The sequence below is a fragment of the Poecile atricapillus genome, chromosome 1 (assembly GCF_030490865.1).
Source record: "Poecile atricapillus isolate bPoeAtr1 chromosome 1, bPoeAtr1.hap1, whole genome shotgun sequence".
NCBI classification, from domain to species: domain Eukaryota; kingdom Metazoa; phylum Chordata; class Aves; order Passeriformes; family Paridae; genus Poecile; species Poecile atricapillus.
This window is the reverse complement of record NC_081249.1, coordinates 129,637,993-129,665,590: the sequence shown is the minus strand read 5'-3', so window position 1 is coordinate 129,665,590 and position 27,598 is coordinate 129,637,993. Positions and strand designations below refer to the sequence as shown.

At 38.7% G+C, this 27,598-nt stretch overlaps 1 protein-coding gene across 6 annotated transcripts in view; it reads right to left on the bottom strand.

Annotated features, from left to right (window-relative positions):
- The window catches only part of NELL1 (neural EGFL like 1), a 317,342-nt gene that overhangs the window by 244,872 nt on the left and 44,872 nt on the right, over positions 1-27,598 (bottom strand). For all 6 annotated transcript variants that reach the window (XM_058828276.1, XM_058828293.1, XM_058828281.1 and 3 more), the window contains exons 5-9: positions 12,291-12,387; positions 5,432-5,504; positions 5,098-5,180; positions 1,684-1,818; positions 740-842 (exon numbers count right to left, since the gene is read on the bottom strand). In XM_058828276.1, the coding sequence (XP_058684259.1) occupies positions 740-842; positions 1,684-1,818; positions 5,098-5,180; positions 5,432-5,504; positions 12,291-12,387 (491 nt within the window). The remainder of the gene's footprint in view (positions 1-739; positions 843-1,683; positions 1,819-5,097; positions 5,181-5,431; positions 5,505-12,290; positions 12,388-27,598) is intronic.

Genomic DNA, 27,598 nt, shown 5'->3' with positions numbered 1-27,598 from the left:
TCTTCCAGAACAGATCTGAGGAAAGAGAATTTGTGCTTAAGATACAACTGACATTAGTGTACAGCCAATAAATATAAAATTTTCAGACATATAAAATATAAAGTTTTCTTGCATAAATTGTCTTTGTTCCTTGTACTACTATTAAAGTAAAAAATATTGAATATTCCTTCCATAATCGTTACTTAACAGCTTTCATTCCCAGAAAAAGGGACTGAAAGCTGACAATAACACAAATCACAATATTTACTTAGCTTTTCCTTCTTCTCATTAATTTATTTTGAGGTTAATTACAGCAAACTACAGCTCCACAGAGTGATATTAGCCAGGGTCTGAAGTTCTGTCACGTTTATTTTAAAGAACAGCTGTTTAACTTGAAAGAAAAGATAGGAGAAAAGATAACAGCTTGGTTAGTCATCACAAAAGAAAAATCAGACCATAGGCTTGATGCTCCTCAACACCAAGAGGAGATACAAACTGGAGCCAAGTCAATCTTCCCAGACCCCAAAAGGATGAAGAATGTTACACTAACAATAGGTTAAAATAGTACCTCAGAAATTTGCATTGCTTGTTCATTTCTCAGGAATTATTTATTTTCCTCTTAAATCATGTTTGCCACTGTGACTCATGTTACCTGAATTACCAGGACCTCTGAAATCATTACAAAATGTGCCTGCTGGCAGACAAGTTTAAATCTAGTAGAATAGAAGGAAAAACAGCAAAGTCTGTGTGATGTACTCACCCTTGCACACTTTGCAGCACTGGCTTTCTACGTGCACAGGGAGAGCATCGGGAGGACATTCGAGAGGGGGACAGGACATCCTTCGGCATTCCACAACTCCACTCTGAGCACAGGGTTTTAAGACAAAATTCAACTACTGCTGTTGCAATTAGTGAGTATTTTATAAAAAACTTAAGAACTATTTAAGTAAATGAAAATACCATTCTAGATTATAAATTTATCCTTCAGTAACAGAGTAACAGATTTAATCCCACCCAACTACAAAATGAATCAAAGTGCAACTGAAGGTGAATTGCCTCCAGTATTTTGGTACGTATTACTGGATTTACACCCCGTTCCCAGAGCAAAATACATCAACTGGAAAACATAAGTCAAGAACATAAGCCCTATTTTCTGTAGGCTGTTCCAGTAATCTTTGAGCTTTTTAACAATCAAGTTTCTATTTTCTTGAGCAAACAAAGGCTCTCTTCAGATATTTATCAAATAATTTGAAGGATACAAGTTCTACATACTAATTCTTGTTCTGTCCCTTCTATTTTTCAGTCTGATAAATGCTGAAAATGAATCTGCAAGTTGTTACCATGCAAGATGCAACTAAGCATCTATGAATACTATTAAGATAATGCCTCCTTTCTGAAAAAGCTACTGCTGTTGAAACAATTTCAAACTAAACACAGACTATGCCACCCCTTCACCCCAAAACCACGAAGTCCTCACAGCTGTAATTAGAGCAAATAAGAAAGCATTGTCAAGGGAAAGCAGATTTTATGTATGAAGCTTAAAAATAAGCAATGTCAAAATGTTATTTTACCACTTCCCTCTCTGTTGTCCATGCTGCCACTAGATGCATACTAAAAGCATAGCAATTCTCAGAGTGAACATTATGTATTCAAAGGCCATTTTCACATTAAATCCTATCCTTGAAGCTCTTCAGAAATTCTTACTTTGCATGTGCAATTCCTGCAATGATCATCTTCAACCCATGAGTCTTTGTCCCTGAAGATCAATCCATTTACTTGACAAGTCTTCTCACAATGACAGTCTTCCAATTGACTCAGTCTTGTTTCTGCATAATTTAACTATAAATGAAAGTAACTTGATGAAATTTCTGCAATTCAAACACATTATTTAAAAAAGCAAAAACCAGTATACTTATTTTTAGCCAAACCAGCCTTGACTACAACCTTCGAAACACCGAACTAGGAAATCAGCAGGTATAAACTAACCCTATTCCTCAGATTTTGCTGGAGTTAGTACATGGTCATCCCACACTATGATCAGTGGAGAAACCATGCTGCTGGAGTAAGCCCTGGGCTTGTGGCTAGCTCTGAACACTCCTTGCTGTTGCAATAAAAATACTTAATATATTGAAATATACTTAATGCATATGAAAGCTTAATGTTTAGCAGTAAGTATGTGCATTCCTTCCCTGCCCATAAAAATAACTGAAGGATGACAGGCCTCTGTTTAAAAACATTTTTCTTCTGGCAAAATAAATACAAGACTTAAAAACAAAAAGCAAAAAAAAAAACCACCAAAACCATCAAAATTTACATGGAAAATTTTGTGATTCATAAAAGTATTCCTGGCTGTATAAACCCATGATATAAATAAACCAGATTGCCTCATCCATCAATGAACTCAAGTGCTTGATTTTTCTTGATTTTAATCGAAGTCAAGCTTGAACCTTCTTGACTTCCAGCAAGGGAAGACTCAGTAGAAATCTCTGTGCTGGAAGTCTCCATGTAACAAACACATCTGATTACAAAGCACACTGCAGTGGAGGCTCATAATTTACCAAAAGAAGTTCTATTCCACTCAAAGAAGCACAGGAGATGCCCAGACTGGTTTCAGTAGATTGTTACGGCTAGATTAATTATTTTAGCCATTACATTTAAAGAGGAACTAACAGTATTCTAGCCCAGTAGTGTGGAATGCTGCAATTAACACAATCCTTTTCTCCTGCAGCAAATTAATATTTTAGCCAGATTCTAACACCCTGACATACAGTATGTCTCTATTTAAGGACACAAGATTAAATCAACTGAACATATCTACTGGAAAGATTCAGAAATAATTCAAATTAGGGCAAAAAAAAAAGCTTTAAAAGCTTTTAAAAGCACTTATTAGTCTTTAAAAGGTAGGAAGAGGACTTAAGGGTGACTAGCTTGTTACAAGTCATTATCAAATGCTCCTTTCATAGCACTCTGCCATATTGCATTTGCTTTGCAATCTGCCATAGCAAATGCTCTGCTGAACCACATAGGCCCTGTGTCCCACTCTGAGCCCACCAGACTCAGGAGAGGTACAGAAAGGGAGGGAACCTCCTTCTGCTTTCATTCTGCATAACTTCCACAGCTACTAAAATTATTGGAGCCTGAAACCAGTAGCTGGATGTTTCCTTCCTAGGCAAGCCCCACTCTGAGTGTCCATAACTTTATATAAACTGCACATACACATTCATTGCAAACAACCCTTGCTCACCTATTAAATGCTGTGATACAGCTGTAAGCAAACATATTGAGAGAGAAGCTGAAATCTTGGATATAGTGGAGCCGAAAAGCAACAAAAGAAACCAAACCACTTTTTCAAAACATCTTGTTCACACTCTGCATCTCTTGGTGCAGGATCAGGAGCTAGGGATGCTTGCTCCTGTACATTAGTAAACCATTCTCTGATAACCTGCCAGGCCAAACAGGATCTCTGCGGGCAGCTGCACAGCCCTTCAAAACCTTGACATGCATCATCCCCACAAAATATACTTGCATCTACATTAGTAACTTGTGGCTATTGTGGTTAGGACTTGAAATGCAGATACAAACCTTAATGCTTCCCTCCAGACCCCCCCAGTTCTAACTTGCATTCGTCTACCAAGTTAATTTCCTTTCCTGCTGCAAGCATTTTGCCTGGACAACAGGAAACAACTGCAACAAAACAGTCAGTGGACTGCTGTAACAGAAAAGGAATTTGCAATGAGGGATTATGCCAGCAACACTTTATGAAAGCACAGAGTCTTTGCAGTATAAACACTGTTATGTGCTTCCCCTCATAAGGTACTAGCAAGCAAAAATATAATTAACATCAGAGAAAGCAAGTTACTCGGTACACTGCATAATTGGAACTTTCTCATACCACCATCAAGGCTCAAAATAATTGCCTCTCTTTCTCAGTACAAGTGGAAAACTGAAATAAAAGCTTCACATTTTGCATTTGGATCCAGCCTGTCCAAAGCATGTCAGCTGAGTAAGAGGATTGCCCGGATAGCGCACACACTCTCCAAAAACCAGTTTGCCCTTTCCTATTGGGAAGGACAAGAGCACTGAAGGCAGTGCATAAAAAATCATAATTTTTTTACATAAGCAGCACTGCTATGCAAATCCTATTTTGGAAATTCCTACAGCAACTACATTGAGAGTAAAGACATCTACAGGCTAGTTGCATCTGCACTTAAATCTAAGTAATTAACACGTAAGTGCTGTTTCAAAAGAGACAATTAACTGCCCTCTACCACAAACGAGATGGTTCATCAATATTAAGCGCAAAAAAGTGTTCAGATTCTCCTTTAACACAGATCGGTGGTTTGGTCGCTTCTAAAACATAGTTTCCTATACCAAAACTTCAGCACAGCCTTGCTGAAGAGCCTTGGCTTTACACAGGCAACCTTGGTGTTTTATAGGAGCAGAACCTAAAGAAAATTTCCAAAATTTCAAACAAAAAAATCCCCAACACTATAGATTCCTATACATCCTATTCATGATCCAAAGCTGGAGGGGAAAAGAAGAAAGAAAAAAAACAACAACAAAAAAACAAAGCACACACCACATCACCTGGAGCTGAATTAACGATCAAAACCATTGATCAAAGGTGCTATTAAAGTCAGCACAGTCAGCAGATTCACAGGTATTTACATTTTGGGGCCTCATTTCAATTCCCAGGAAGGAGACTACACCAGTTCTGAAGATTTCACAGGACTTCCCACAATAAAACATCCCCCCTCTGACAGCATCACATGGTAAGGAAATTGTTGAGGGATTTCAGTCTTTTGCTTCTGCATTTATCCCTCGGCATGAAAAGGAAAATCAAGCTAAGGTTTCCTACAAAATATCAGACTCTGGGTATTTTGTAACTCCCTTACAAATAATAAAGCAGACAACAGAAACATTATTAAGCTTAAGAAAAACCATGGAGCTATACCCATAAGACTACTGCAGACAGCAAGAAAAAAATTAGCTCTACTATGAAAATTTAGAATAATTTTCATGGTATAAGGAATGTCATATAGAATAAATACTTTCAGTTTTGTCTTAGGGAAGGAAAGAAAGGCAATAGGCAACTAAAAAAAAAGCTTAGGTACCTACTTTTGCAGTCATTTTTGCCAGGAGTTCTTGCAAATCCATGATTCCTTGCACCAGACTTAAGAAATCACTGCAGGTTGGGCATGCTCAATAGACAAAGATTAAAAAGAAACCAAAAATAAAAGAAGAGAAGGAAAGACATAATAACCCATAAATAAACAACAATCTACCATACTAGATTTATGTGGACATAAAATGCAATCTATTTATATGGAATTTTTGCCTTCTGGAAGTCAGCACATGCTAAAGTAGCAAGCCTGAAAGTATTATTTTTAAAGCAAAGAAACAATCTGTATGAAAAATCTAATATAGAGAGAACAAAAAGATTGCTACTTACTGCGGTTCAGATTAGGACACTGTGTTATATATCCATTAGGTATAAAGACGACTTTCACATCTTGAATAACACCCTTTGCAAAAGAAGAGAAAACTTTACAAACATTCACTTCAATCTGTACAAGCCCTTTCACAAGTCATTTCTTCAGTGGATACAAAAAAAAAATTACCAGCTCACTCTACTTGAGAGGAAAATAACTGAAGATGAACAAAATCTAACAACTCCTCCTATCTCTCTGTGTGTTTGGATATTACAGCAATAATACTGCTTTCTCTTTAGTTATTGCCAAATATAAACTACTTAAACGTCTTTAAATGGGATGAGACTGGTGAAAAAAGCAGTGAAATAATATCCGTTGCTCAAGCCAATGACACACCTTTCGAAAAGACAAAAAGAAAACACAGTAAAACTGTTTTGTTTTTTTTTAACCAAATAAGACTCTGAAATCAAACACTGAAAAGACAAGTACCTAGTGCCAGATGTAAGTAACAGTTTACAATTCCATTGCTTCATTTCACTAAGCTTCCTAGCTCTGTATCTCAACAGGCAGTTCAGGTAATTGTGCCATTAGTCAGAATTAAATCCTCCCTCTTGCCCAGGCAGATAGAGAGATGCCCTATGCAGGACTGGCAGAAGATCACTGCAAGCTGTTTAGGGTTCCTAAACCAAACTGAGCACAAGAGTGAGGAGGCAGGACCTAAAGGTCCAGTGCCCCCTGCACCTTGTGTAGTCCCTGCCTTGCAAGGATACCCACAATGGAAGCAGAAGATGCCCAGTGTCCCTGCACACCTGGGCCCTGAAGAACCCTAGACACTTCAGACAGTTCAGAAAATGCTGAAACTTGTGTTTGCTCCTTTAAGCTCAGGACAAAGCATTTGCTGCATCTCTGTAGTACTGTGCAATGTACTTACTTCACAGGATCCACTGGCTTTAATAATGTCATGGCCACTATGGGAAAGGAGCAAAGGAAATCAAGGGACTTCTAGTGCTGATATTTGCACTCTCCGTGACTCTTAATCAGATGTTGTGACACAGCTCTATCTCCTCACAGACATAGAAAAATTTCTTTAATCTGAAATTTATCACAGCAGCAGTTATCTAATTAAGCTACTGATTTGCCAGACTGTGTTTTAATTTTCAGTTAAATTGCAATAGCGTGAATTTTGCAGACCAAGGACATCATCACTTGCTCACAGGCACTCATACTTCACCCATAAATAGAGGCCTCAAATAGTCCTCAAAGCCTGGCAAGGCAAGTAACATTTACATGTAATCAGCAAGCACTGTTTCCTGCTTACTGTCTCATTATCAAATATTAATTGAAAATATTAATAGATATAATCAGATTACCCTGTCTTTCTTTCAGAATTATATACATTTACTAACCTTTTCACCTATGAGAATAATGTAACCATAAGTAATACTGTCACTGGAAATGGAACATCCTGAAAGCCATTTTACATACTTTCCGTCAGCAGTTATCAGTGAGAAATTAGAAGGTGAGGCATAAAAATATATTTCAACACTTAAGCCGCTGCAGCGAAAAGCTCAGCCAAGAGTAAATGAGATTATAAAGTTCCACCAGACCATACTGCCTAGCTAACAAGACACCATCCAGAGAGAAGTGATTTTTACTTCAGTTTTTTTTTTTTTCCTTTATTTTTTTTTCTTTAGGTGCATCTTCAAATGTGTTTCTTGCATCAGAGTCACATTGCTCAATTGTCTTTTGGACAGATTTGCATTTAGACATAGCCTGAAGAAGAAACACACCTATTTTATGTGTCTTAATTTCTGGCTACATGAAAGCATATTACTATGTAATAACAAATGAATATGAGCTTCAGTTCACTAACATAGATGACTTCTAGGTCTATAAACCACCTGAAAATGAATTATTATGATCAAACATAGAAGCAGGGCAGAAATTTTGCTGATGTATTTTTTTTAATAGAAAGACTTAATTGTAGTCAAATACTTATTACAGCCATAATTATTGTAGCAAATATGAAAAAACTCTTATTATTCCTGCTTCAGCATTAAGTCTAGGCTGCCAAGAGCTTGGATTTTTCCTTAACAGTGTGATGTCAGTGGTCAAAATGTTTCCAGTTTTTCTGTTCCCTAGAAGACATCACCTTTATGTTACCAACAAAAACATTTGTCTAATGACAATCAAAGCTTCAGCTCAGCATCAGGCCTTGCCACCTTGAAGAACCTTTATCTGGTGCAGGCAGATTACCAGCTACAAGATGAAATTCAGGTCTGCAGCACTAAATATCAAGCCAATCCCATGAGAACATAATGCAAAAAGCCCAGTTTATTGCACTTCTCAGATACCTACTAAATAGAGCAGTCCTCACACATTCTGTGAAAAGGTTTATATATTCCATGAGCTTTCCATTTCTGCATTTTCATTTCCTCCATTGCCTTTCATCCTCTTTAAAACCTACTACTCCCACAGAGTTAATGTGATCCACACAGCTGTGCAAGTTGCACTGGCCAGGGTTAGGAAAGCCTCTATACGTGGGCACCAGCAGACATGCCTGAAACTCCTGTGCCTTGGCAAAGCCATGCCAACAGCCCAGATTTCCACTCCATCAGCACCATGCTGCTCCACTCAAGGCAGCCATGCCAGGCACCTGAACACCTGCCCAGAGCCCCACACTGAGTTTCACCTTAGTCCATACAACTCCAAGTCCAAAATTATTACAGAGCAATATGACTATACAAATTATATACAAGATACTGCGCAATAAAGATACCAATATGCTTCTCAAGCACCTAATATACAATCCCCAGACACAAGCAGGATCAATAGGGCCTGCTCTAGTAGTTATGAAAACTACTGTCTTGCAACATAAATCACCTTCTAACCGAGGCATTAATAAGCTTATTTCTGCACTAGTTCTTTGGAGGGACCCTTAGGAGGAAGAGGTCTCCTCAGCACTAAAACAAATTTTGCAGATAATTCTGATCCTGACAGCAATGAGATGCATCCTAAAGAGTGTTCCACAGATACCTGCTGTCAATGTTGTTCTCCCTTCGGCTGCATTTTTTTAAGCTTCCTAACCTGATGATAATGGTATTCCTTAGCCTTGAAACAAACCCTGAGTTTGTGTGGCTGTCCTGGCTCTATCCAGCACATGGCTAATTTTTGCAGTAGCCAAGAAAGAGCATGGCTGGGACATGGTGATTATTCTACAGTACTCACATCACTGCAGGAGGCATGGGAAGGGACTGTCTTCCATGGAGGAAGAGCTCCTTATGGTCAGGAAAAGTGTGGAAGATGGAGCCATCTTGTACCATCTATTATCAGGAATGTGTAAATAATTTCTTTTCCTACATCTTTTGTTAATAATATTGTTGCTGTTACTGTTCATTTTCTTATCTCTTTCCAGTAAACCATTCTTACTAATACCCATCATCTTCACCTTTCATGCCTCTAATTCTGAACTTCATTCTACCACAGTAGGAAGTGGGAAGGAAAGGAGGAGTGAGAGAGAGCAAGGTGTGATTTGAGGGAGTCTTGGTGGGGGGTACTGAATTGGGGAGTACCATTCACAAACCACAACAGCCTTAATTTATCCACACATTATTCTATACCACTTATATCCCACCCAGGTCCTACCTTCCAACTGTATAGATATAGACATATAAATACACACAATCACAGGTATCATTTCCATAGTCAATGGCCATCCCTCCAAGATGTCTGTTGAGTTCATTTAGTCCATGACTGTGGGTTCCATCCACTCTAGATGTCTCCCAGGACAGGAGGGCTGGTATGCTGCTGGCTGGTTGTTGCACCAGGAGCTCACGACTGGTGTATCTGGAGCAGACCATACTCACTGTCCATGGCAGTCATGACATGCAGTGAGTGTCATGTAACAACCAATATTATAAATACAACTTAACAGTACAGACTATTCTTATCCAAAAATCAAATCCCCTTGTGGTACACATCATGCTTCCCTGTCTCTCGGCATTACCTACCAAGCGGACCCCAGTCCTTGAGCAAAAACAATTCCATGAAGGGGCTTGCTTTTGCTTGAGTTGCTCCTCTCTGGAGTCGCCAACAGCATTCTTCTTGCAAATACTGACCCTTTATCAGAGTCCTGTAGCTCTTCAGGGGTGAACTCCCAAAACACTAGAGCAGAGAATTTCTCTAAATACCAGCCCATTTTCTCACACTCATGATTTTTCCCCCTCAGGGCAGATCTCTGAATGACCATCCCAGAAACCTCTGTATTGACTCTAAACGTGGTACTGTAGACCATACTGAGAAAACATAGCAATAAGGACTTGCTTGCCTTTAATTTCCAAATGAAATTAAAAATTCTCAAAAGCTGTTTTAACAGGACAGAAGGAGGAAGAGGGGGTGAAAAGCTGTGGAAAATCATGCCCTCCGCTTTACCCCACAGACTAGATATGATTATTAATGGACTCTCCACAGAAGAATCCACGGTAAAGGTAGGAAAACAACAATGAACACACATCCAAAATAACACTCATTGCCCTTGATGTTATCAAGTCATAAGCAGATATCAGACAGACCAGCAACAAACTAATCCTGATCCCTCTCCCTGCGCTGAAAAAGATCGTTGTGAGGGGAACATTAGGGAATAGATAAGGGGTTAGGCACCACAACCACATGAAAAAGCCAAGTAATATTGTGGCCAGTGCTCCATACCTAATAGTACAGACACTTAGAGCAAGTAAGTTATCAACCCACTCTAGCTCTGTTGTTATTTCCACCCCCCCTGCCACACATTGGCCACCAATTAAGGCTGTCCTGGTTTCGGAATGGTACTGCCCAATTCATTATACCCACCGAGACTCTCCCAAACCCCAGGCTGTTCTCTCTCGATCCCCCTTCCTCCACCCCTCCACGCTGTGGCAGGATGGATTTGAGAACTAGAGACACAAAAGGTGAAGATCACAGGTTATAGATGGGCACAATTTTCTGGAAAGAGCAATGAGATAAGAAAATGAACAGTAACAGTAACAATATCAATAACAAAAGGTATAAGAAAAAAAATCATTCACACAACAAATTTGTTTTTCCTCACACACATTTTCATGGCTCCAATACACATGCAAAAATGCTAATTTTTTTTTTAATACTCTTATTTCCCTGCAGATCTCTGTTTACATTAAGGAAAATATATTTTTTTATATGCTAAAACAGTGAAACTAATTACTCTGAAAAAGAAAGGGAAGTCCTACAGAGCATATAAATATAAGGAAATAGATGTGTACTCTACAAACTGGAAAAATTCCAAGTTTATGCAATAAGTAATTTAAAAAAAGTAAGACTTCTGAAACTCTCAAGCCAGATTTAAAAAACCATAACCAATTATATTTCTGTCCTGAAGAATCTTAGTAAAATATTCAAGCACACATAAAGCAAAGCACTTTTCAGCTTTCATTATGATCAATAAAAATTGTCAGTTCATTAGCATTCCATTAGCTACCCTGCTGTTTCCAAAGTGTTAACACATAGAAATATTAATTTACAAACATGTAATATCCCAGACTTCTGAGGCTCTGACTGCCTGCATAAAATAAGAATTTAGGACGGGCGACTCTAATATAACTTCCTTTTCCTCCATAGCTATAAACATATGTTTACCATCTGTGGAATAGTGGGAAGCAGCTGAGATAAAAAACCAACAGCTGTAGAATAAAGTAATACTATCAATTTCACTTCACAGTGACAGCTCAGCTGTTGGAGGATGAAATGCACTGTAGGTTCAGAGCAACCCTGAGACTATCATTTAAGTCTAAAGTTGTTTTTCACCTGTTTCACAATTAAAATTGCTAGCTAGTATGCTGAAATAAGTTCAGCATAATTGTCCTAGCTTGTTAGAAATCTGGGGACTGAGGAGACATCCTCAGAAGAGGCAACTTGTAAAATTGTCTTAGGAACTGACAGCTTCACATGGAAACTGAGTGGGTGGTAAATCACCTTGGCAACAAATCCATGACCAGATTGAGGATAGGCAGATTGGCCTATTGCTGCTTTATGGACTCCTTTCACAGATAAACACTCATACTGTGGCTACTGTTATGCAAAACAGGAATAAATATCAGAAACTTTTACCTTGTAAACAAGCTGTTTACAAATTGTCCAGAGTTCCTACCAAATTTCATGCACATCATATTTCATGACTCTAAAACAAATAATTAGACGTATCTTGTTGACTATTTATTACTTTCCTTTTTCACGTGTGTCCTGGGGTGACTTTATGATGCTTGTATCCCCAGTAACCTTGTTTATGTTACATATTAATTTCTTTGAGACTGGGTCTGAGAGTGAAGTAGGGGAAGAAGAAGCCATAGTTTGTGTTGAGAAAGAGCCATCGCTCCCCCACATCCTGCTCCTGGACTGTGTTGTCTGCAGCACAGACAGGAAGCAGGACAGAGCTCTCCTTTGCTTTTAGTTAGTTTTTAGCTAGCTGAGGCAGAGAAGTTCCCTGGACTGGGCTTTTTTTCCTTTTCCCTTGGACCTGTTCAAACCTGCTCTGAACTGAAAACCAAGACAAACCCCAGGAGCTCACGCCTATGGCTCACTGGAGCCTCGGCCTTGGCACTTTCCAGCACCAGAGGGACTGATAAAATCCTGAGTGAGCTGAGCAACATCCCATGAAAAGGACTTCTTCTGGATTTTCCATCTCATCAAACAGCAAGAGGCTTTATTGTTTAATATTATTCAATTTCTGTTAAAGAAACAGCTTTTTCCACTCTTCTCCAAGGAAATCTTTTTCCCGAACCAGATGGGGGAGGGACCCCATTTGGAGGTTCTCTCCCAAATTTGCCCTAAACTAGGACAAATAAAACATGCCATTTCATATCTGCTTACCTTAAAGAAACCATGTTTCCTGTTTCTCTGTCCGAGCCATAAATTGCTTTCAGGTGTCAAATTCATTTCTGGGGGATCTATGACACGTTCATAAATCCTGTAAAGGGAAGACATTGCATTTACTTGAATTTTCTCTTTCCACTGAAAACTTCTTTGACAAAATCAGGTAACAATAAAAGATGGAAAATAGAACCAAAAATAAAACTCCTAAAATATTTTCATTAAACAGAGTATTTATCACTGATCATAGTAAAGAAAGTATATTACAACTTTAAAATAAATTAGAAAATATTAAAATCATAAATATATGAAGACTCCATAAAATTGAAACTATCCTTGTGCAGCAATGCAGCACTGATGAAATACAATGCCAGAACCCACCACAGTAGGGAATAAAATAGGACCACCTTAGTCTAAGGCTGTCTTTCAAAATCTACCCTAGAGTAAAACTGCAATCACACACAAGATCCAACCAAATCCAACAACCCTTTGGGGCTTTCAGACTGGTTAGAACTTTGAATAGACTTTACAAAAGAACTTTATGACACCCTACTCCCTTTCTCTTTTTTTGCCCCTCTGTGGGAGTCAGCCTGACTAAAACACGGGATTTCTGAGCCGAGCCTCAGTTTTAAGCCCTGGGAAACATTCGCTGAACTCGGGACAAGCCTGAGTTTTCCTCTCAGGAGCTTTTGAGGTTGTTAGGTGATCCGAGTTCTGTTCTCCTATTGGTTAGTTGTGTTCCTCATATGGTTTTCTTTCTAGAACGTTCCTCCCCTAAGGTTATATATTGTTGTACCCTCCTTTGTGTCTGTCTTCAGTTGGTTGCCCCCATGGAGTTCCCTCAGTCACTTTGTTCAGCTTTTGGGTATCATCCCTATTTTCTTTTATCCCTTATTAAAGCAATCGTTTCCTGCTGCCAACCATCATTCCCACTCCTAATTATTTTCTCACTACCCTCTGCCCTGAAGTCAGGGGACTTAAAGGTTTGTCGCAGCCACCCTCACTGCAACACTCCTCTACATTTGTCTCGTTCATCCTTGCACATGGACTTTTCTCTCCTTGTTATTGTATTTCCTCAGGCTGAGTGTTCACGTGTGGTGCCTCTCTTACACATTCACCTTGTGTCTGTCACTAACACAGGTCTGACACAGAATGGGACTTATTTATATACGTCTGCTATCTAACAGTGACAGCAAATAATATCAGGTCCATAAGCAACCTTTATGTACTGCATAAACTTGCACATGACTGCAGCAATCTGCATACCCGATTTCTAAAATTAACTCATTAAAAACTGCTGTAATGCAATTTTTAAATTAACAAAGTATTTGGAGTTATAAAAAGGTTTTGCTTGAGGTTTTGTTTGTTTATTTTTAGAAAATCTGTAATGAAGTTTCCATAACAACTTTTCCAGGAACACGGACTGCTGCAATGACATCATCACTTCAGAACATGAAAAATTCAAGGCCAGAGTTAACTGACCCTGGATTCTCACACGGCCATGTCACATCAGAGGGAGCCATGAACTTCCTGCTTCATAACAAAAACGTCATGCTCAATAAGGATTATGGAGGAGATGATGAATTTGTATCTATTACTGTACAGTTTACAGGGAGTATGCATTGCTGTATAATCACAGCAGTGTGACAGCCAAGAGAAGAGACTCTGAGTCTGCCAAGACCCCTAGCTTAAAGAGGTGAAATTATCTGTGGTCAAATTATTTTTCTTTCTTTAAAGTTATGGCTTTAAAACAAACATGAAAAACAAACAGCAAAGGAAAACCTAAGTCAATCAGCTGAACTTATCTTCACAATCATACTCCATGTTTCTAACAGAGGCTCACTAAGTGTAATCAGTGATTTTTCATGTTGCAAGTTGCTGTGGGTATTGGGTTTGTATGGCAAGGGTAGGCACCAGGGGACTACAAAGATGGCTTCTGTGAGAAGCTGCTAGAAACATCCCCCATGTCTGGCAGAGCCAACTAGCTCCAGGATGGATCCGGCGCTGGCCAAGGCTGAGTCCATTCACTGACGGTGGCAGCCCCTTTGGAATAACATATCTGAGAAGGGGGAAACATTTCTGAGCAACAGCAATCCATCTAGGGAGAGGATTGAGAACACATGAGAGAAACAGATCTGCAGACAACCAGGTAAGTGCAGAAGGAGGGGGAGAAGAACTTCAGCACAGGAGCAGAGATTCCATGGGGAGGCAGGTGTTCCCCTGGAGGTGCATTCCCCATCCCCTCTGTGCCATCTGCGTAGTCAAGGCAAAGAAACATCAGGAGTGAAATAAACACAGGAAGAATAAAAGGGTGGGTGGAAAGTATTTGGTTTTGCTTCTCATTTTCTTACTCTGATTTAACTGTTAACAAATTAAACTGATTTCCCCAAGTAGTCTGTTTTGCCCTCAGCTGTAACGGGTGAGTGATCTCTCCCTGCCCTTATCTAGAGCCACAAACCTTTCATCATCTTCTTTTCTCCCTCATCCAGTTGAGGAAGGGAGTGATGGAGTGGCTTTGTTATGGTGTGTGTTGGGAGTGTGGAGTGGCTTTGACTCTCATGTCCAGCCGGTATCAAATACACCATATCACACTACTGAAAAGTTCATTTATTTGCAGAGGCCTAGAATAACATCCCAGTATTAAAGAACTTCTACAAAGATCTATAAAGTTATGTAAAAGTACAGAGTCCTATATCCCACCCACTTCTGCTTATCAAAAAAAGAGTAAACCATTTGTCAAGATGAAATAAAAGTAATATATAAAACTAAAGGCTAATAGTACTTTTTTTTGAAGGAAACAACATGAAAAATCTCAAGCTTAAGAACAAAATACTTATATGAAAATTACAGCTTAAGAATGTGGGTACAGGAGTCAGAAAACTTCTTGTAATATTCATAATTACAATGTTAAAGTTTATTATAATTACCATCAGCCCTAACTCACTGTATTTCATGCACATGATACATTCAGAGCTCTACAAAATTTCTCTCTCTACTATTTAATTAAGTCTATCTATAAAGCTACCATGTTGAGCTGTTTTACCTGTCAAAACAGCAAAACAAGACGGTACTCTTTTAAAACAGGTTTTGAGAATTACAAGATTTTCACATGCACTGTCTCTATCAATAGTTTAAAGTGTAAGTAGAGGCCTTGTGTCATACCTCATGCAAAACTGAACCACACAAATGCAAAACTGTGGCAAAATACTGAACAAAAAACAAAGAATTGATATGGTCCTTGAGCGCATGTGCACTGCACTGTTCCATCATATTAGGAATTTATCTTTGTGTATATAGCACAGCTTTATTCATTATTTTGGTTAATAATGCCCTCACTGGAAAATTTCTCATCTCCTAAAAAGACTAGTCAATATTCAGTAAGAACTCCATTTCTCCTAATATATAAAATCCCAGTGCTGACCAGGTTAAAAAACACTACTTATTGAAGAATATTTGATTTTTATTCACCTAGCCTAGTTAAAGTTGGTAGAAGAACTCTACAATATCTATCTGTAATTGCATATTAAAAAAAAATCTCAAAACCTGACATTGCTATATGACAGTTCAACAATAGCAAGTTAGGAAGACAAATCAAAGGCTAACATGGCTTATCTTGTCTTTTCTGACATTTTAATACTCTTTTAACTTATGTGGACAGGGCTATAGTCACCTTCTTTCCAGTCTATTCATGAAGTGCCATCCTTAAGACATAAAAGCTCAAGAGTCCCCATATTCCTCCCACTGTTCTACTCTAATTCAAATTACATTTCTGAAGCAGGTATTTACCTTAAATTAAGGGGTTCATTAAGGTTAGTTTGTGCCTTATTCCACATATGTCAATGAAGCTGGTTTGTTTTCTTTAGCTCTGCCTATGAATTAACAGGCTTAGGAGTCAAGAGAGGGAATGAGATGTAGATCAGTCCTTTACTATCTATTTATGCCAAAAGATGTGTTGGTTGACACCATTTGATTTACAAACTATGTCAATTAACTTTATTATTGTATATGTTAAACATCATCAGAAAAAAAAGGCCTAGCAAGTACATACACAACATATTGCTACTCCTATAAGCCCCTCTATACTCATGGGAAATAAAAAGGAAAAAAAGCCCATCAGTTAAAAAATAAAACAGAACAAATAAACCCCAAACAAACAAAAACAAAACACCCACATTAAGCTTCCACATCACTCACTTCCCCTTACTTGACTTTCTGGGCTGAGGTGTGTCACCTTCTATGGCTTTATACCCATGTGACCAATACTCTGTATTTGGCATATGAATAGCTAAATTATACACTTCAGCTTATGAAATGCTGGTCTAGAGCTCCTTGGAGACCAGTTTCCAACACATTTGGTTTTGATACCAACATAGAGAAATGCACAATACACTTCACAAGAAAAGGAATGCTCAAGAAAGAGGACTCAGTGGAACTGTGGTCACTAAAACTGCTGCAGGCTGAATAGCCCCTCCAACATGAGGTGACCCAGGCCCTCAGGTTAATGAAAGCTCTACAACGTACTTCAGGCTTTCAGATTTATGATTGTTGCATTCACTTTCCAAGAGAAAGCTTGATTTGCCCCTACTTTATGCTAACATATTTCAAAGAAGTTAAACCACAAAACTGGGGTAATAGACCAACAAGCCAATCCTACTGTCTTGAAATATTCATGCTTAGAATATATTCAGTAACCACTGATTGATTTAGCAAAATATAGTAAGAAATACACCTATTAATAAACCTGTTAATCAGCAAATACCCATTATATTCTTGTGTTTTGTATTTACATCTCTACCCTATCTGCATGTTTTGATTTATTAAGTATTCTTGTGCAATCATCAAGGACACATTTCAAACAGGCATCTCTGACATAATGAAGACAATATGCAAAAAATAGAAAATCTATAAAATAATCAGTGGATTCCTGAAAGGAGGCATATCTAAAATATTTGCATCCTACTATACACACACATCTTTCTCTGCATAAAGGAAGAACTTGTCTAGAAATCAAGTGCTGTTGGACAAGGAGACAGTTCCCTTCCATGTACTCAATATAAATTATTTTTAGCATCTTTTTAATGTGTAAATATACAATGGTATAATGGTATATATCTAATATAAAATGGTAAAAAAGGGAAATTCTATACATGTGCAGACTGAAACACAGACAGATTAACCAACATCACAGAGTCTCTGCCCAAGATCTAAGCCTTTAGACTGGGCATGACTGAGGCTTAACTGACTCACATACTGGGTCACACTCCCTCTGGAAAAAACATGCCATGGAATTGTCTCTTGCAGTGAAGACGCAAGAAGTTCTTCCACACAACTTTTATAAGCAAAAGTTAACACTTTTATGGAGATGCAGCTCTACGTCACACATACAGTATTTGCCATGCCAGACACATTTTTGAAATTGCTGAAATATTTAGCAGAACATGAAAATAAACTTCATGACTCCTCACATTAGGATACATCAGCGAACATGTACTGATCAGGAGATGCCACTGCCTAAAATTCTGAACTGTAAAACAGACTGCAACTCAACAGTCACTACAAAGCAGCACACCAAATCATAGCATTTTCAAATTCTTCCGTGTCTAAAATACAAGTAGGTTGCTAAAATAGGGAAGTGCCTTCTATTTGCAGACTGGATATGAGAACCTTGAGATTAGTGCAGTTGGTTAGAGTTAAACAACACCAAAGTTGAGGGCTTGATCTTCGCATGGGCCATTCACTTAAGAGCTGGACTCCAGTCCTTGTGGGTCCCTTCCAATTCAGAATATTCTGTGAAATTTGTGAACACGCTCAGCCCTAAATCGCATTAATCAGGCTTGAAACAGAGATTTAGACTGTAAGGGTATAAAAGCCATGGGGTTCCTTTGTTTGGAGTCCCTCCTCTGAGGGAAGCTCTAAATTTCCATGTGGATAACAGGTGTTGAATTCATCGCACACAATTTTAAATGTCTCAAAAGTTCACATCTACAGTGGAGTTAGTTCTCTGGACTCACTTACTTAATGGAGAGACATAAGCGTTTCTAGGGTGTGATTCATCTTACGGTAAATTAATCACTCTCTAAAGGCTCTCCAACAGCTGCACAGGAGCCTTTCCTGACATCAGGGTGAATCATCAAAACAGATTTTTGCAATTCAAAGCCTGATGCTCAAAAATTACACTCTTGCAACCATTCATTACCCTGTATACATCCATCTGGATCTTCAGATCCTTTAAATATACTGAAGGGTATAGAAAAGTTCCCTTGTGGTTGTAAGAGCCAACGGAGAGATGGGGACTTCAGATGGCTTTTCTTTCTAATACTGTTTATTCCATAGCTTAGGTTACAGCAGGGGGTCGTGGGTCAGCCTACAGCTGATGGCTATAGGCAGCCCATGTGTTCTGAAGCCCCTTTGGTTCAGGTTACAATGCATTATAACTCTTTTTCCTGTGCATATTATTACATAAGTCAACCAGTATCATACACAATACCTTCATATTTACATATATCCTATCAAAACTGCCAGAATTACCATACTATGTTAGTCACTAATCATCTGAGTTAGCAATTACATTTTAAGCTTTGAAATTTGTTTTTAAGTGAAAATTATTTTTGCTTTGGTAAGAAATATCTTTCTGTCTGCCTATGCTTTTTTACTTGGTAGCAAACATGCTTTGTTTGAAGACCACTTAACCTGTTGGACTTTTAGCAATAGACCTCCTTCTAACTGGCTAAACCTTAGCTCTAAACCTTCCCACTTGACTAGACCTTTGTTCTCTCAGCTGTTTCAGCAACAACTATCCCTAAAAACATCTTTTTTATGTATCAAAGCTTGCTTTCATTTCTAGAGAACCTTCTGCTAAGCATTCACATCCATAAAACTTTTCTGTTAAATTCTCATCCTTCCCAACAATCGTAGTCTTTGAAACAGCACTCTCAGCTTCTGCAAAGAAAGTCAGAGGAGATAAGGAAGTTCCCTATATTTTACATCAATCTTTTTCCTAATCTAATTTGCAGAGGTGTTGACCACCTTTGACCCTTGCTACTATCTCCAGCTGAGCCTGCAAAAACACAATAGATGTTTTTTGCATCTGAATTTGCTCTGAAATAGCAAATGAGGCCTTCCTAACACAGTCCATTGTATAAAGATCATCAGCTGCTTCAAAAAGTTTGCCCAACATGTTCTCTGAACCCATCTGCAAAGAGAAACTGATTGATTATAACAGTCCCTAACTTTAAGATACAGTATTTCTTCCAAAGAGATTAAGAATTTATTTTAAAAATAAATACTAAGATATCTTTACATATTTCTCTTTCAAGCCATTTTCCATATGCATCCAAATGAAAATTTGTCAGCACCAACATGACTGGATTTTCTTGACAGTGTTTACAGATAGGATGTATTATTTGATACTCATTCAGTTCTGGAGCAACTTTAACTGAATTATTCATTCAGTTTCCAGAGTTTTGTTTCAGAAAAATAAACTGCCTGAGGAAATTCTGATTTTTTTGGTGCTATCTCTTTTGCCATTGTATAGGAGTTCACAATCACTTAACAGAGGAAAGCAATTTAAATTGAAATCTTGGGGTATGAAGGAAGCCTTTTCTTATTAAATTTTGAATACACAGTAATAACTGCCAACCATTTAATCAAGTTATTGTTCAGCTTTGGGAGAAAAAAAATAGGTGTCCAGTAATAGCATATGCTAGGTAAAAGACTCAAGAGTGAATGCTCAGTTTACGTTCTCTTCAAGGTTTGTCACTCAAATGATTTCATTGATTTTCCTCTATAATCACAGAGACAAAGTTAATATACTCTATTTTTCACTTTAAGTATTCCAAATACAAATCTAAATTTAAAAATAAAAATTCATCTAAATAAAATTCTATTAAAAAAAAAAAAACAACTTTTTTTTCATTCAAGAAAAATTCAAAGTAACTAACAAACAGGAGGAAACTACAAAAATGCAAGTGAAGATGGTCACAAAAGCATGTTTCACTGTCAGGTTTGGGGGTTTATTCTCTACACATCAATTGAGCAACGGTGAATTCACAGAGATATTATCTGCCTGTGTGAGGCTTTTATTATGAAACACATTACGCTCTTCAGTCTCCTACAAATTTATCCACGAATTTTATCAGGATTTCTTAAGCACTAAACTTAAAACAAATCATTATTATTGACCCAAAGTAGAGGACTGGACCCATTATATGACACAGCAGTGGTCCATGAAGGGCAGAAATGCATCTGTTGATGCAAAGTCACCTCTATGGCGACTTTCATCTGAAGAACCTGAGGTAGATTCCAACATCTTTACAAACAAGGTCAATATTATGAACTTTACTTGCAAATGACGAAACAGATACAAATGGCTCCTGACAACAACAATGTAAAGAGTGTCTACGCCCTAACAGCCTGTCTAATAAAAGGCTTCAATGTTTACCCATCTTCATATAAAAAAAGCACTTCTAAAAGTATGAAAAACCCAGAAAACAGGCCGAGTCAGACTCTAAGCAGAAATAGAAATTTGGACATTTACTTAGGATTGTCAAGAGTTATAGAGAAAAAAAATATGCCAAACTATGACAGATCCAGAGCAGGGCTTTAAGTGTCAAGACAGCTGGTTTGATACCCAAATAGTTATCACAATTCTCAGCTTTGGCAACTACTGCTTTTGGCTAGAACAGAGCTCATTTTCTTCAAAGCAGCCGGTATAGTGCCACATGTCAGATTTGTGACCAAAACAGTCTGGGTATCACACCCATGTTTTAGCTGATGGCCAGCAGTGCTTGCACAGTGTCAGGGCCTTTTCTTCTCCTCATACTGCCCCACCAGCGAGGGTCTGGGGGCACATGAAAAGCTGGGAGGGGACACAGCCAGGACAGCAGACCCCAGCTGACCTGAGAGATACCCCATACCATGACATCACACTTAGCAATACAAGCTGGGGGAAAACAGAAAGGGGATGGGGATGTTTGGAGTTACAGCATTTGTCTTCCCGAGTAACCATGATGTTAGACAAAGACCTACTTCTTCCAGGAAAACAGTTAAACACCTGCCAGCTGATGGGAGATGTGAAATAATTCTCTGCTTTACTTTGCTTTACCTGTTAAACTGTCTTTATTTCTTTATTTCCCCACCCCACACTCTCATCCTTCCAAATCCCTTCTTCATCCCACTGTAGAGGCAGCAGCTATGTGGTGCTCAGCTGCCTAACAGCACTAAACTACAAAGCAGCCTTTATGTAAAGCTGAGCTCTATAGCATGTGGCTTCTGGCCCTAGCATTGCCCATAAAACGTGTACATCATCTACAGATAGCAGAAGCACATGAGCAATGTACTTTTCACAGGTTTTGGTGAAGATGATAATTTTTGTCATATTCAGCAGAACTTAAAGTGGCATCTGGGTTAAAAGAATTCTTCCTCTGAAGAGGTGAATGTCATCTACATACACAGTCTTTTCTTATAAAAAACAATGTGCATAACTTCTATGGATTAATGTGAATTCAAGACTTTAAACATCTCCATATTGAACTGAGAGCTACATAGATCAAATGCCACTTTTCAAACAAGTGTCTGACTCTCCAAAGATATTTCAGAATCTCTTTATGACTTGTGAGCAACTATCACTATCTGGCTACCAGAGCATAAACCACAAAGCAGCACAGTTTTTATGATGTACCCAAGTATCCACTTACAGTCAAGGAGACAAAGACACTTATAAATAAGGACAATATTAAAACTCACAGGATCTCTAAAAGACACCCTTCAACCTCAGCAAGCTCTGAAGATCAGGTTCTAAACCAGATCTCTGAATAAAACAAATGGTTAACAAGAAAGCTAAAAGCACAGCACTCTCATTTGCTACCATACTAAGCATCATACCAAAAGCCCATCTCAGGTGAATCGAATGTTCAGAGTACATTCCAGATGCAATGGATCAAATGCATCAAACCATGTCAGAACAATTAAAAGCAGAGTTTAGAAATAAAAGGAAGTAATTAATTCAATGGGTTCTTTCAAGATATAAAAAGAAGCAAACCTCTCCCACAAATTAAACAAGAAACCCTTAGAGCAAGACGCATCTGAGATGAAAAAACTGTATTAAAATATCTATGAAACAAGCAGTAGCCAATTAAGCCTACCTTACAAACAGAAAAGAAAACAGGAAGAATGTGCATCAAAATGTGCACAAAGGTCTTGAGGCAAAATGAACCCCAAAATAAAATGCTATCAGAACAGAGGTGAAATCACAATTAAATGGCTTATGCTATCTCTATTTTTTCATGGAAAAAAAAAAAATCTAAGATTGCTTTTGGGGTTTGTCACAAGGCATTTATTGAGTAAGAACTGGCAGTTCTGAAACTTTTCTTCTATTCCATCTACCTACCACGTAAAGGGATGTGCTGGTCCTTGGCCCTAGACTTGCAGCACACAGATCTTCACTCTGGCAGTTACAGCAGAACCTGAGGCATCATAAGCTTTTACAGCTTTGGAACAGCCCCTCTTCACAAAATATATGAAGCCTTTGTCTTGCCTTTTGTTTTTTTCTTTGTCTCAGGCTACTCTCAACTCCAAAGTTGATTTATTTAGTACCATAAGATAGGTGCAATTGTGAGAAGAACAAGGCTTTCGTCTTTCTGCACTAATACAAAAGAGAAATTTAAAATTCAGGTAGCCACAAGAAACCTTTCTACTAAACAGCTTCTTCCCCCTTCGAAAACACATCTGCTGAGAAGCTAATTGCTTTACAGGGTATCTTGTCACAGGATCATCTCATCAAGGGGTTCATGTCATCACTGGAGGATTTGTATGTATCATAAAATAACCTCATCCATATTCCAGAGCCAATTTGCTGCAGTGACAGAAGGCAACTGCAGGCTACAGATTGCAGGCATTGCCTTGGCAGCCACACTCGTGCCAGGGCCGTGCCCCTGGTGTTGCCTCAGCACTGTGCAAAGGCACTCGGCACTCCCTGGAGCTGCCACTCCTCCTCCCCATTAACCACCATCTCTGCAACACTAATTCCACGGCTTCATTCCCTGGTTCCTCAGTTCTTCCTGCAGGTTCATCTGATAACCCACATCTTCCTTTTCCCATGATATTTTCCAAATGTCCAGTTTAGTCTTGGTTGTTTGAAAGATAACATTACAGTCTCTCCACAAATAACTAATTGGCCATGACTGGAGAGGTGTATGAAATAGTAAACATAGAACAAACCATTATATTGGTTCTAAAATTAAATTTAGATAGAAACTGCCAGCAGACAGGCAGAAAAGCACTCTGCAGGGACAGCACATTTCCCACAACATCTGACACACTGGGGAGGTGAAAGAATGGTTCTGCTCAAATCAGTGAGAGTTCTCATTGCCGACTGCACCCGGTTGTCCCCCAGGGATACTGCATGGCACATCTTTCAGACAAGTTTAAGGTAAGCAGCTGGTGTGACAGAGAAAAATTCAGCTTGGGCTGAAAAAGTCCAAGTTGCCTTAGTTGGCACAGTGGTAGTTATTAGCTATTTGCTTTCACTGCTTTCACTATTGATGTGCTGAGGAGGATGCCACTGAAACTGCAGCCCAATTAAGTAATGCAGTTTCCACCAATTCTTTCATTTACTGCCTGGTCTCAGATACAAGTTATAGGACTGGCAATTGCATGTTACCTTACTCCTGTGCCAAGGCTCAAACTACTATCTTCCTCCTTACTGCTTTTTCGATGTATCATTCCATTGGTAATACAGATCACAACAAGGATGCTTCACATCATTAAAATATTTAAAGTGGAAGCAGATGCTAATACCTGATTTTTTTTTTTCCCATTAAAAAAACCCACACCACCAAAAAAGCTACACCAACCAGCTCACTAAACACTCATCCTTAACTGAGTATTCCTCAACTCACAGAAAAACCTCACCTTCTGAAGCATGAGACTAGACCACCTTTGCCATTTCCTCAACTGGCACATTTGCCAAGCAGCTCACTCCCACAGCACTGAACCAGGAACTCTGTTGTCCCCACGCTCAGAACTGAGTCTACCTGACCCCCCTATGTACTGAGGACCATCCAAAGACCACAGAGGCTGGCTGGTCCTGTTCACACAGCACGGCTGCAGTAAGACCTGTGCCACTGCCTGACACCCCAGAGCCCCACTCAGTGCTTCCAAGCTTGACACCTTCCACCTCTGAGCATCCCATATGCCTCCAGCTCCACACACCCAAGGAAAAAATGTGACTGATCCTGCACCACTGCTGTCAGTTTTCTGTTGCCAAATCACGAAATGAGAACTGTCAGATTTTGGGGTATTAAGAAATGCAATTAAGCAGTCTCTACCTCCCTGCAGCCAACTTGAGGATTTTGTAACAACCGGATTCCTAAAATAATCACTTTCTGGGTAACTGCACTAAATTGCCAAAGAAAAACACCTCAACTATTAAACCACTTCATAAAAGTCTGGGCTGGTTTCACAGATCTCAGCAGTCTCACCCATTTGCTCAATCGTCTTCTCAAGCCCCACGACACTCAGGAGGTTTCAGATCTTTTGGAAAGGCTCTGTACTATTTGTTGCATGAACACTCAGGTCTCAAGTCTGCTGTTGAATAGTTCAGACAGGTTCTCACCTGCTCTTCGACAAAGATCTAATGTTTTTAGAAAAGTATTTAACTCAAATAATGCTATAATTTTCTCAATTCAGCTCCAGTATTATCCTGTATGACTTGTAGCTCTAAATTCTAGTATTAAGCTAAGCACTTCAAATGGAAGAGTTCATTTATTTCTTAGACCTCAGTTAATCTGCCTGGCTGGAGCAAGATAATTGTTTTTACAATCTGAAAGGAAAAATCTCAAAACATTTGCATGATCTGGTTGACTCTTAAATTACTATGATCACCTCTCTGTCCATATGACTCTCACACCAACAAATTTAAAGAAAATAGAGCCAAGTAACAGGAGACTTCTGAAAAAAATTCACAGAAAAATACCCAGATACATTTCAAACTATGCAAGCTAAATTTTTCAGAGACTGCTCTTGTAACTAACCACACCAATTTAAGGATTTATTGCTTTTAACATTAAAAAAGTCTACATGTATATTGGACCAATATACAAATACTTGAGAATTTGATAATACACCTAGTCACAAACTTTTGGAAATTACTAAACCATTTGAGGCTTGCCAGTCTTGATTTAAGATCATTCCTTGTACCATTATCCATCCTCTTTCTCTGACACACCCAGAGCATAAAAATACAAGGAATGCAAGATGCCAATGGTAAAGCATAACACAACACTCCTGTCCTGTTGAAGCCATCAACCTGTCTACCAACACTTACAATTCACCAGGAAGCACCAGAAGTCCCCAGTTCTGACTGGGGGGCAGGGGCGGAACAAAACCATTACCGAGTCTATATTCAACAGTATTTGGGCTTTGCAGGTATCAAGCTCTGGCTCCATGGGTCCCTAAAACTCTGCCCCAAGCTCCTATGGAAGAGACCCTTAAACTCCTGGAGATCAGCAGCACCTGGATCAGTTCCCGAAAGGAGCCAAAAGCAGATGCAGATTCCATGCTGAGCAGGAGCTATGTCAGGCCTCTCTGCTGAAGCCAGTACCCAGATAACTGTACAAGTGATTTCTGCCTCCTAGGGGTGGTCAAAGGGTCTAAGACAGGCAGGCATAGAGATGGATTGTTACCAATTTTTTCTCTAGAACTTTTTCAGCACTTTCATAAATACTTATGCATTCTCACAATTCTCTCAATGAAGTATACAAATTATTTTTGTGGGGGATAAAAAAAAAATTTACATCATAATTGGGGACTGGATTAAATCATATCATTCAGTGTTTGGTCACACCCATACTACCATTCTGCTGATGCATTAGCTATTCAGTGAAAAACCCTGGCTATTTAAAAGCTTCTTTAAAAAGAAAATAATGCTGACTGTATCCTCAACATTTCCTTGCAGTTAACTATAGTAACTGTAATGATAGAGACTGATGGCAGCTGATGTGGCATGCCAGCTGGATGTCTCTCTCATGCTAAACACTTGAGATCTTTCTGACAAACAAAAGGGAAAACTAGTAGGTGAAAATTAACTTCCAGTCCGCAATACCACAGATCTGATGTTGGGTGCACCCACAATGCATAATTACACCACTCTACCGAAGTAACCATTTCTCTGACAGCTTCTACTACAGAGAAGTAGAAGAGAGACTTGGAGACCAGAGAAGCAATCTGGGTCACAAACTCATATTTCAAATAGTGAGACTAAATTACCTAGCTGCATAGCACTGACACCACACCCTCTTCCCTCTCAAGAGAAAGTGTTTTACAGTAACTAAATCAGCAAATCCCTCTTTCAAATACATCCCTTAACCTTCTTGAAATTTATTACACTTTAATAAAAGTCATAGAACTTTGTTTAGATCAGTTGAAAACCCCAGGTTGGCAGCCAGAATATCTTATTTTTAAGAACTCAGAGGTCTTGGATTCCCGCATTTGGAGGATGTCACTTTATTTATTTATTTTTCCAATTAAAAAGTTCTACTGCTCATGCATTTTTTATTCCCTAATGCACTGTTCTAACATAAAAGAAGCAGACAAGATGTTTTTTTCAGTTGGATACTACTTCCAAGCCTGCTCCAGTTTTATAATCTATGCTCTTATGCTCTTACCAACCCCCTCCATCAAACAGTTAAGAGTATCCATCAAAATCACAGGCTTTATTCACAGCAAAAGGCACTCCAGCACAGATTTTCAGTGGAAGAACATTAATTTTTTCATCAAAGCACCTTTCTCTCCCTTCTATGCCCACAGAGTTCAAGTAAAGGAACATGGATACTGTCTGAATAGGTGAGTACCTTTGTAGCAATATGGCTGAGGATAAGTAAAACAATATTTAAAAAAAAATATTAAAAACACACAAAACACCTTTCAGGCTTACCCCTCCAGATTAATCAGCTACTCTGAGATCAACTTGGAATTTCTATTTTGCAAATAAATTGTCAATAAATACATTTTGATACAGTACCTGCCATCTCCTAAATCGTAGGCTCCATTCTATTCCCTCACTCTTCTCTACACTATTACAACACAACATATTTCTGTGCTGTTACTGTCATAGGGGACACACATCCCAGTGGACAGCAAGGTGCCACGGGAAACAATACAGACTCCACAACTGAGACTAATTCCCAGAGAAGTCTAACATCAGATCTTGTAGGAATTGACAGCCTCTTGAGGCTGCAAATCTCCCAAGAGGACAGGTATGAACAAAGGTCCAATATGGGAAAAAGCACCGCAGAGTTAATTTGATCATA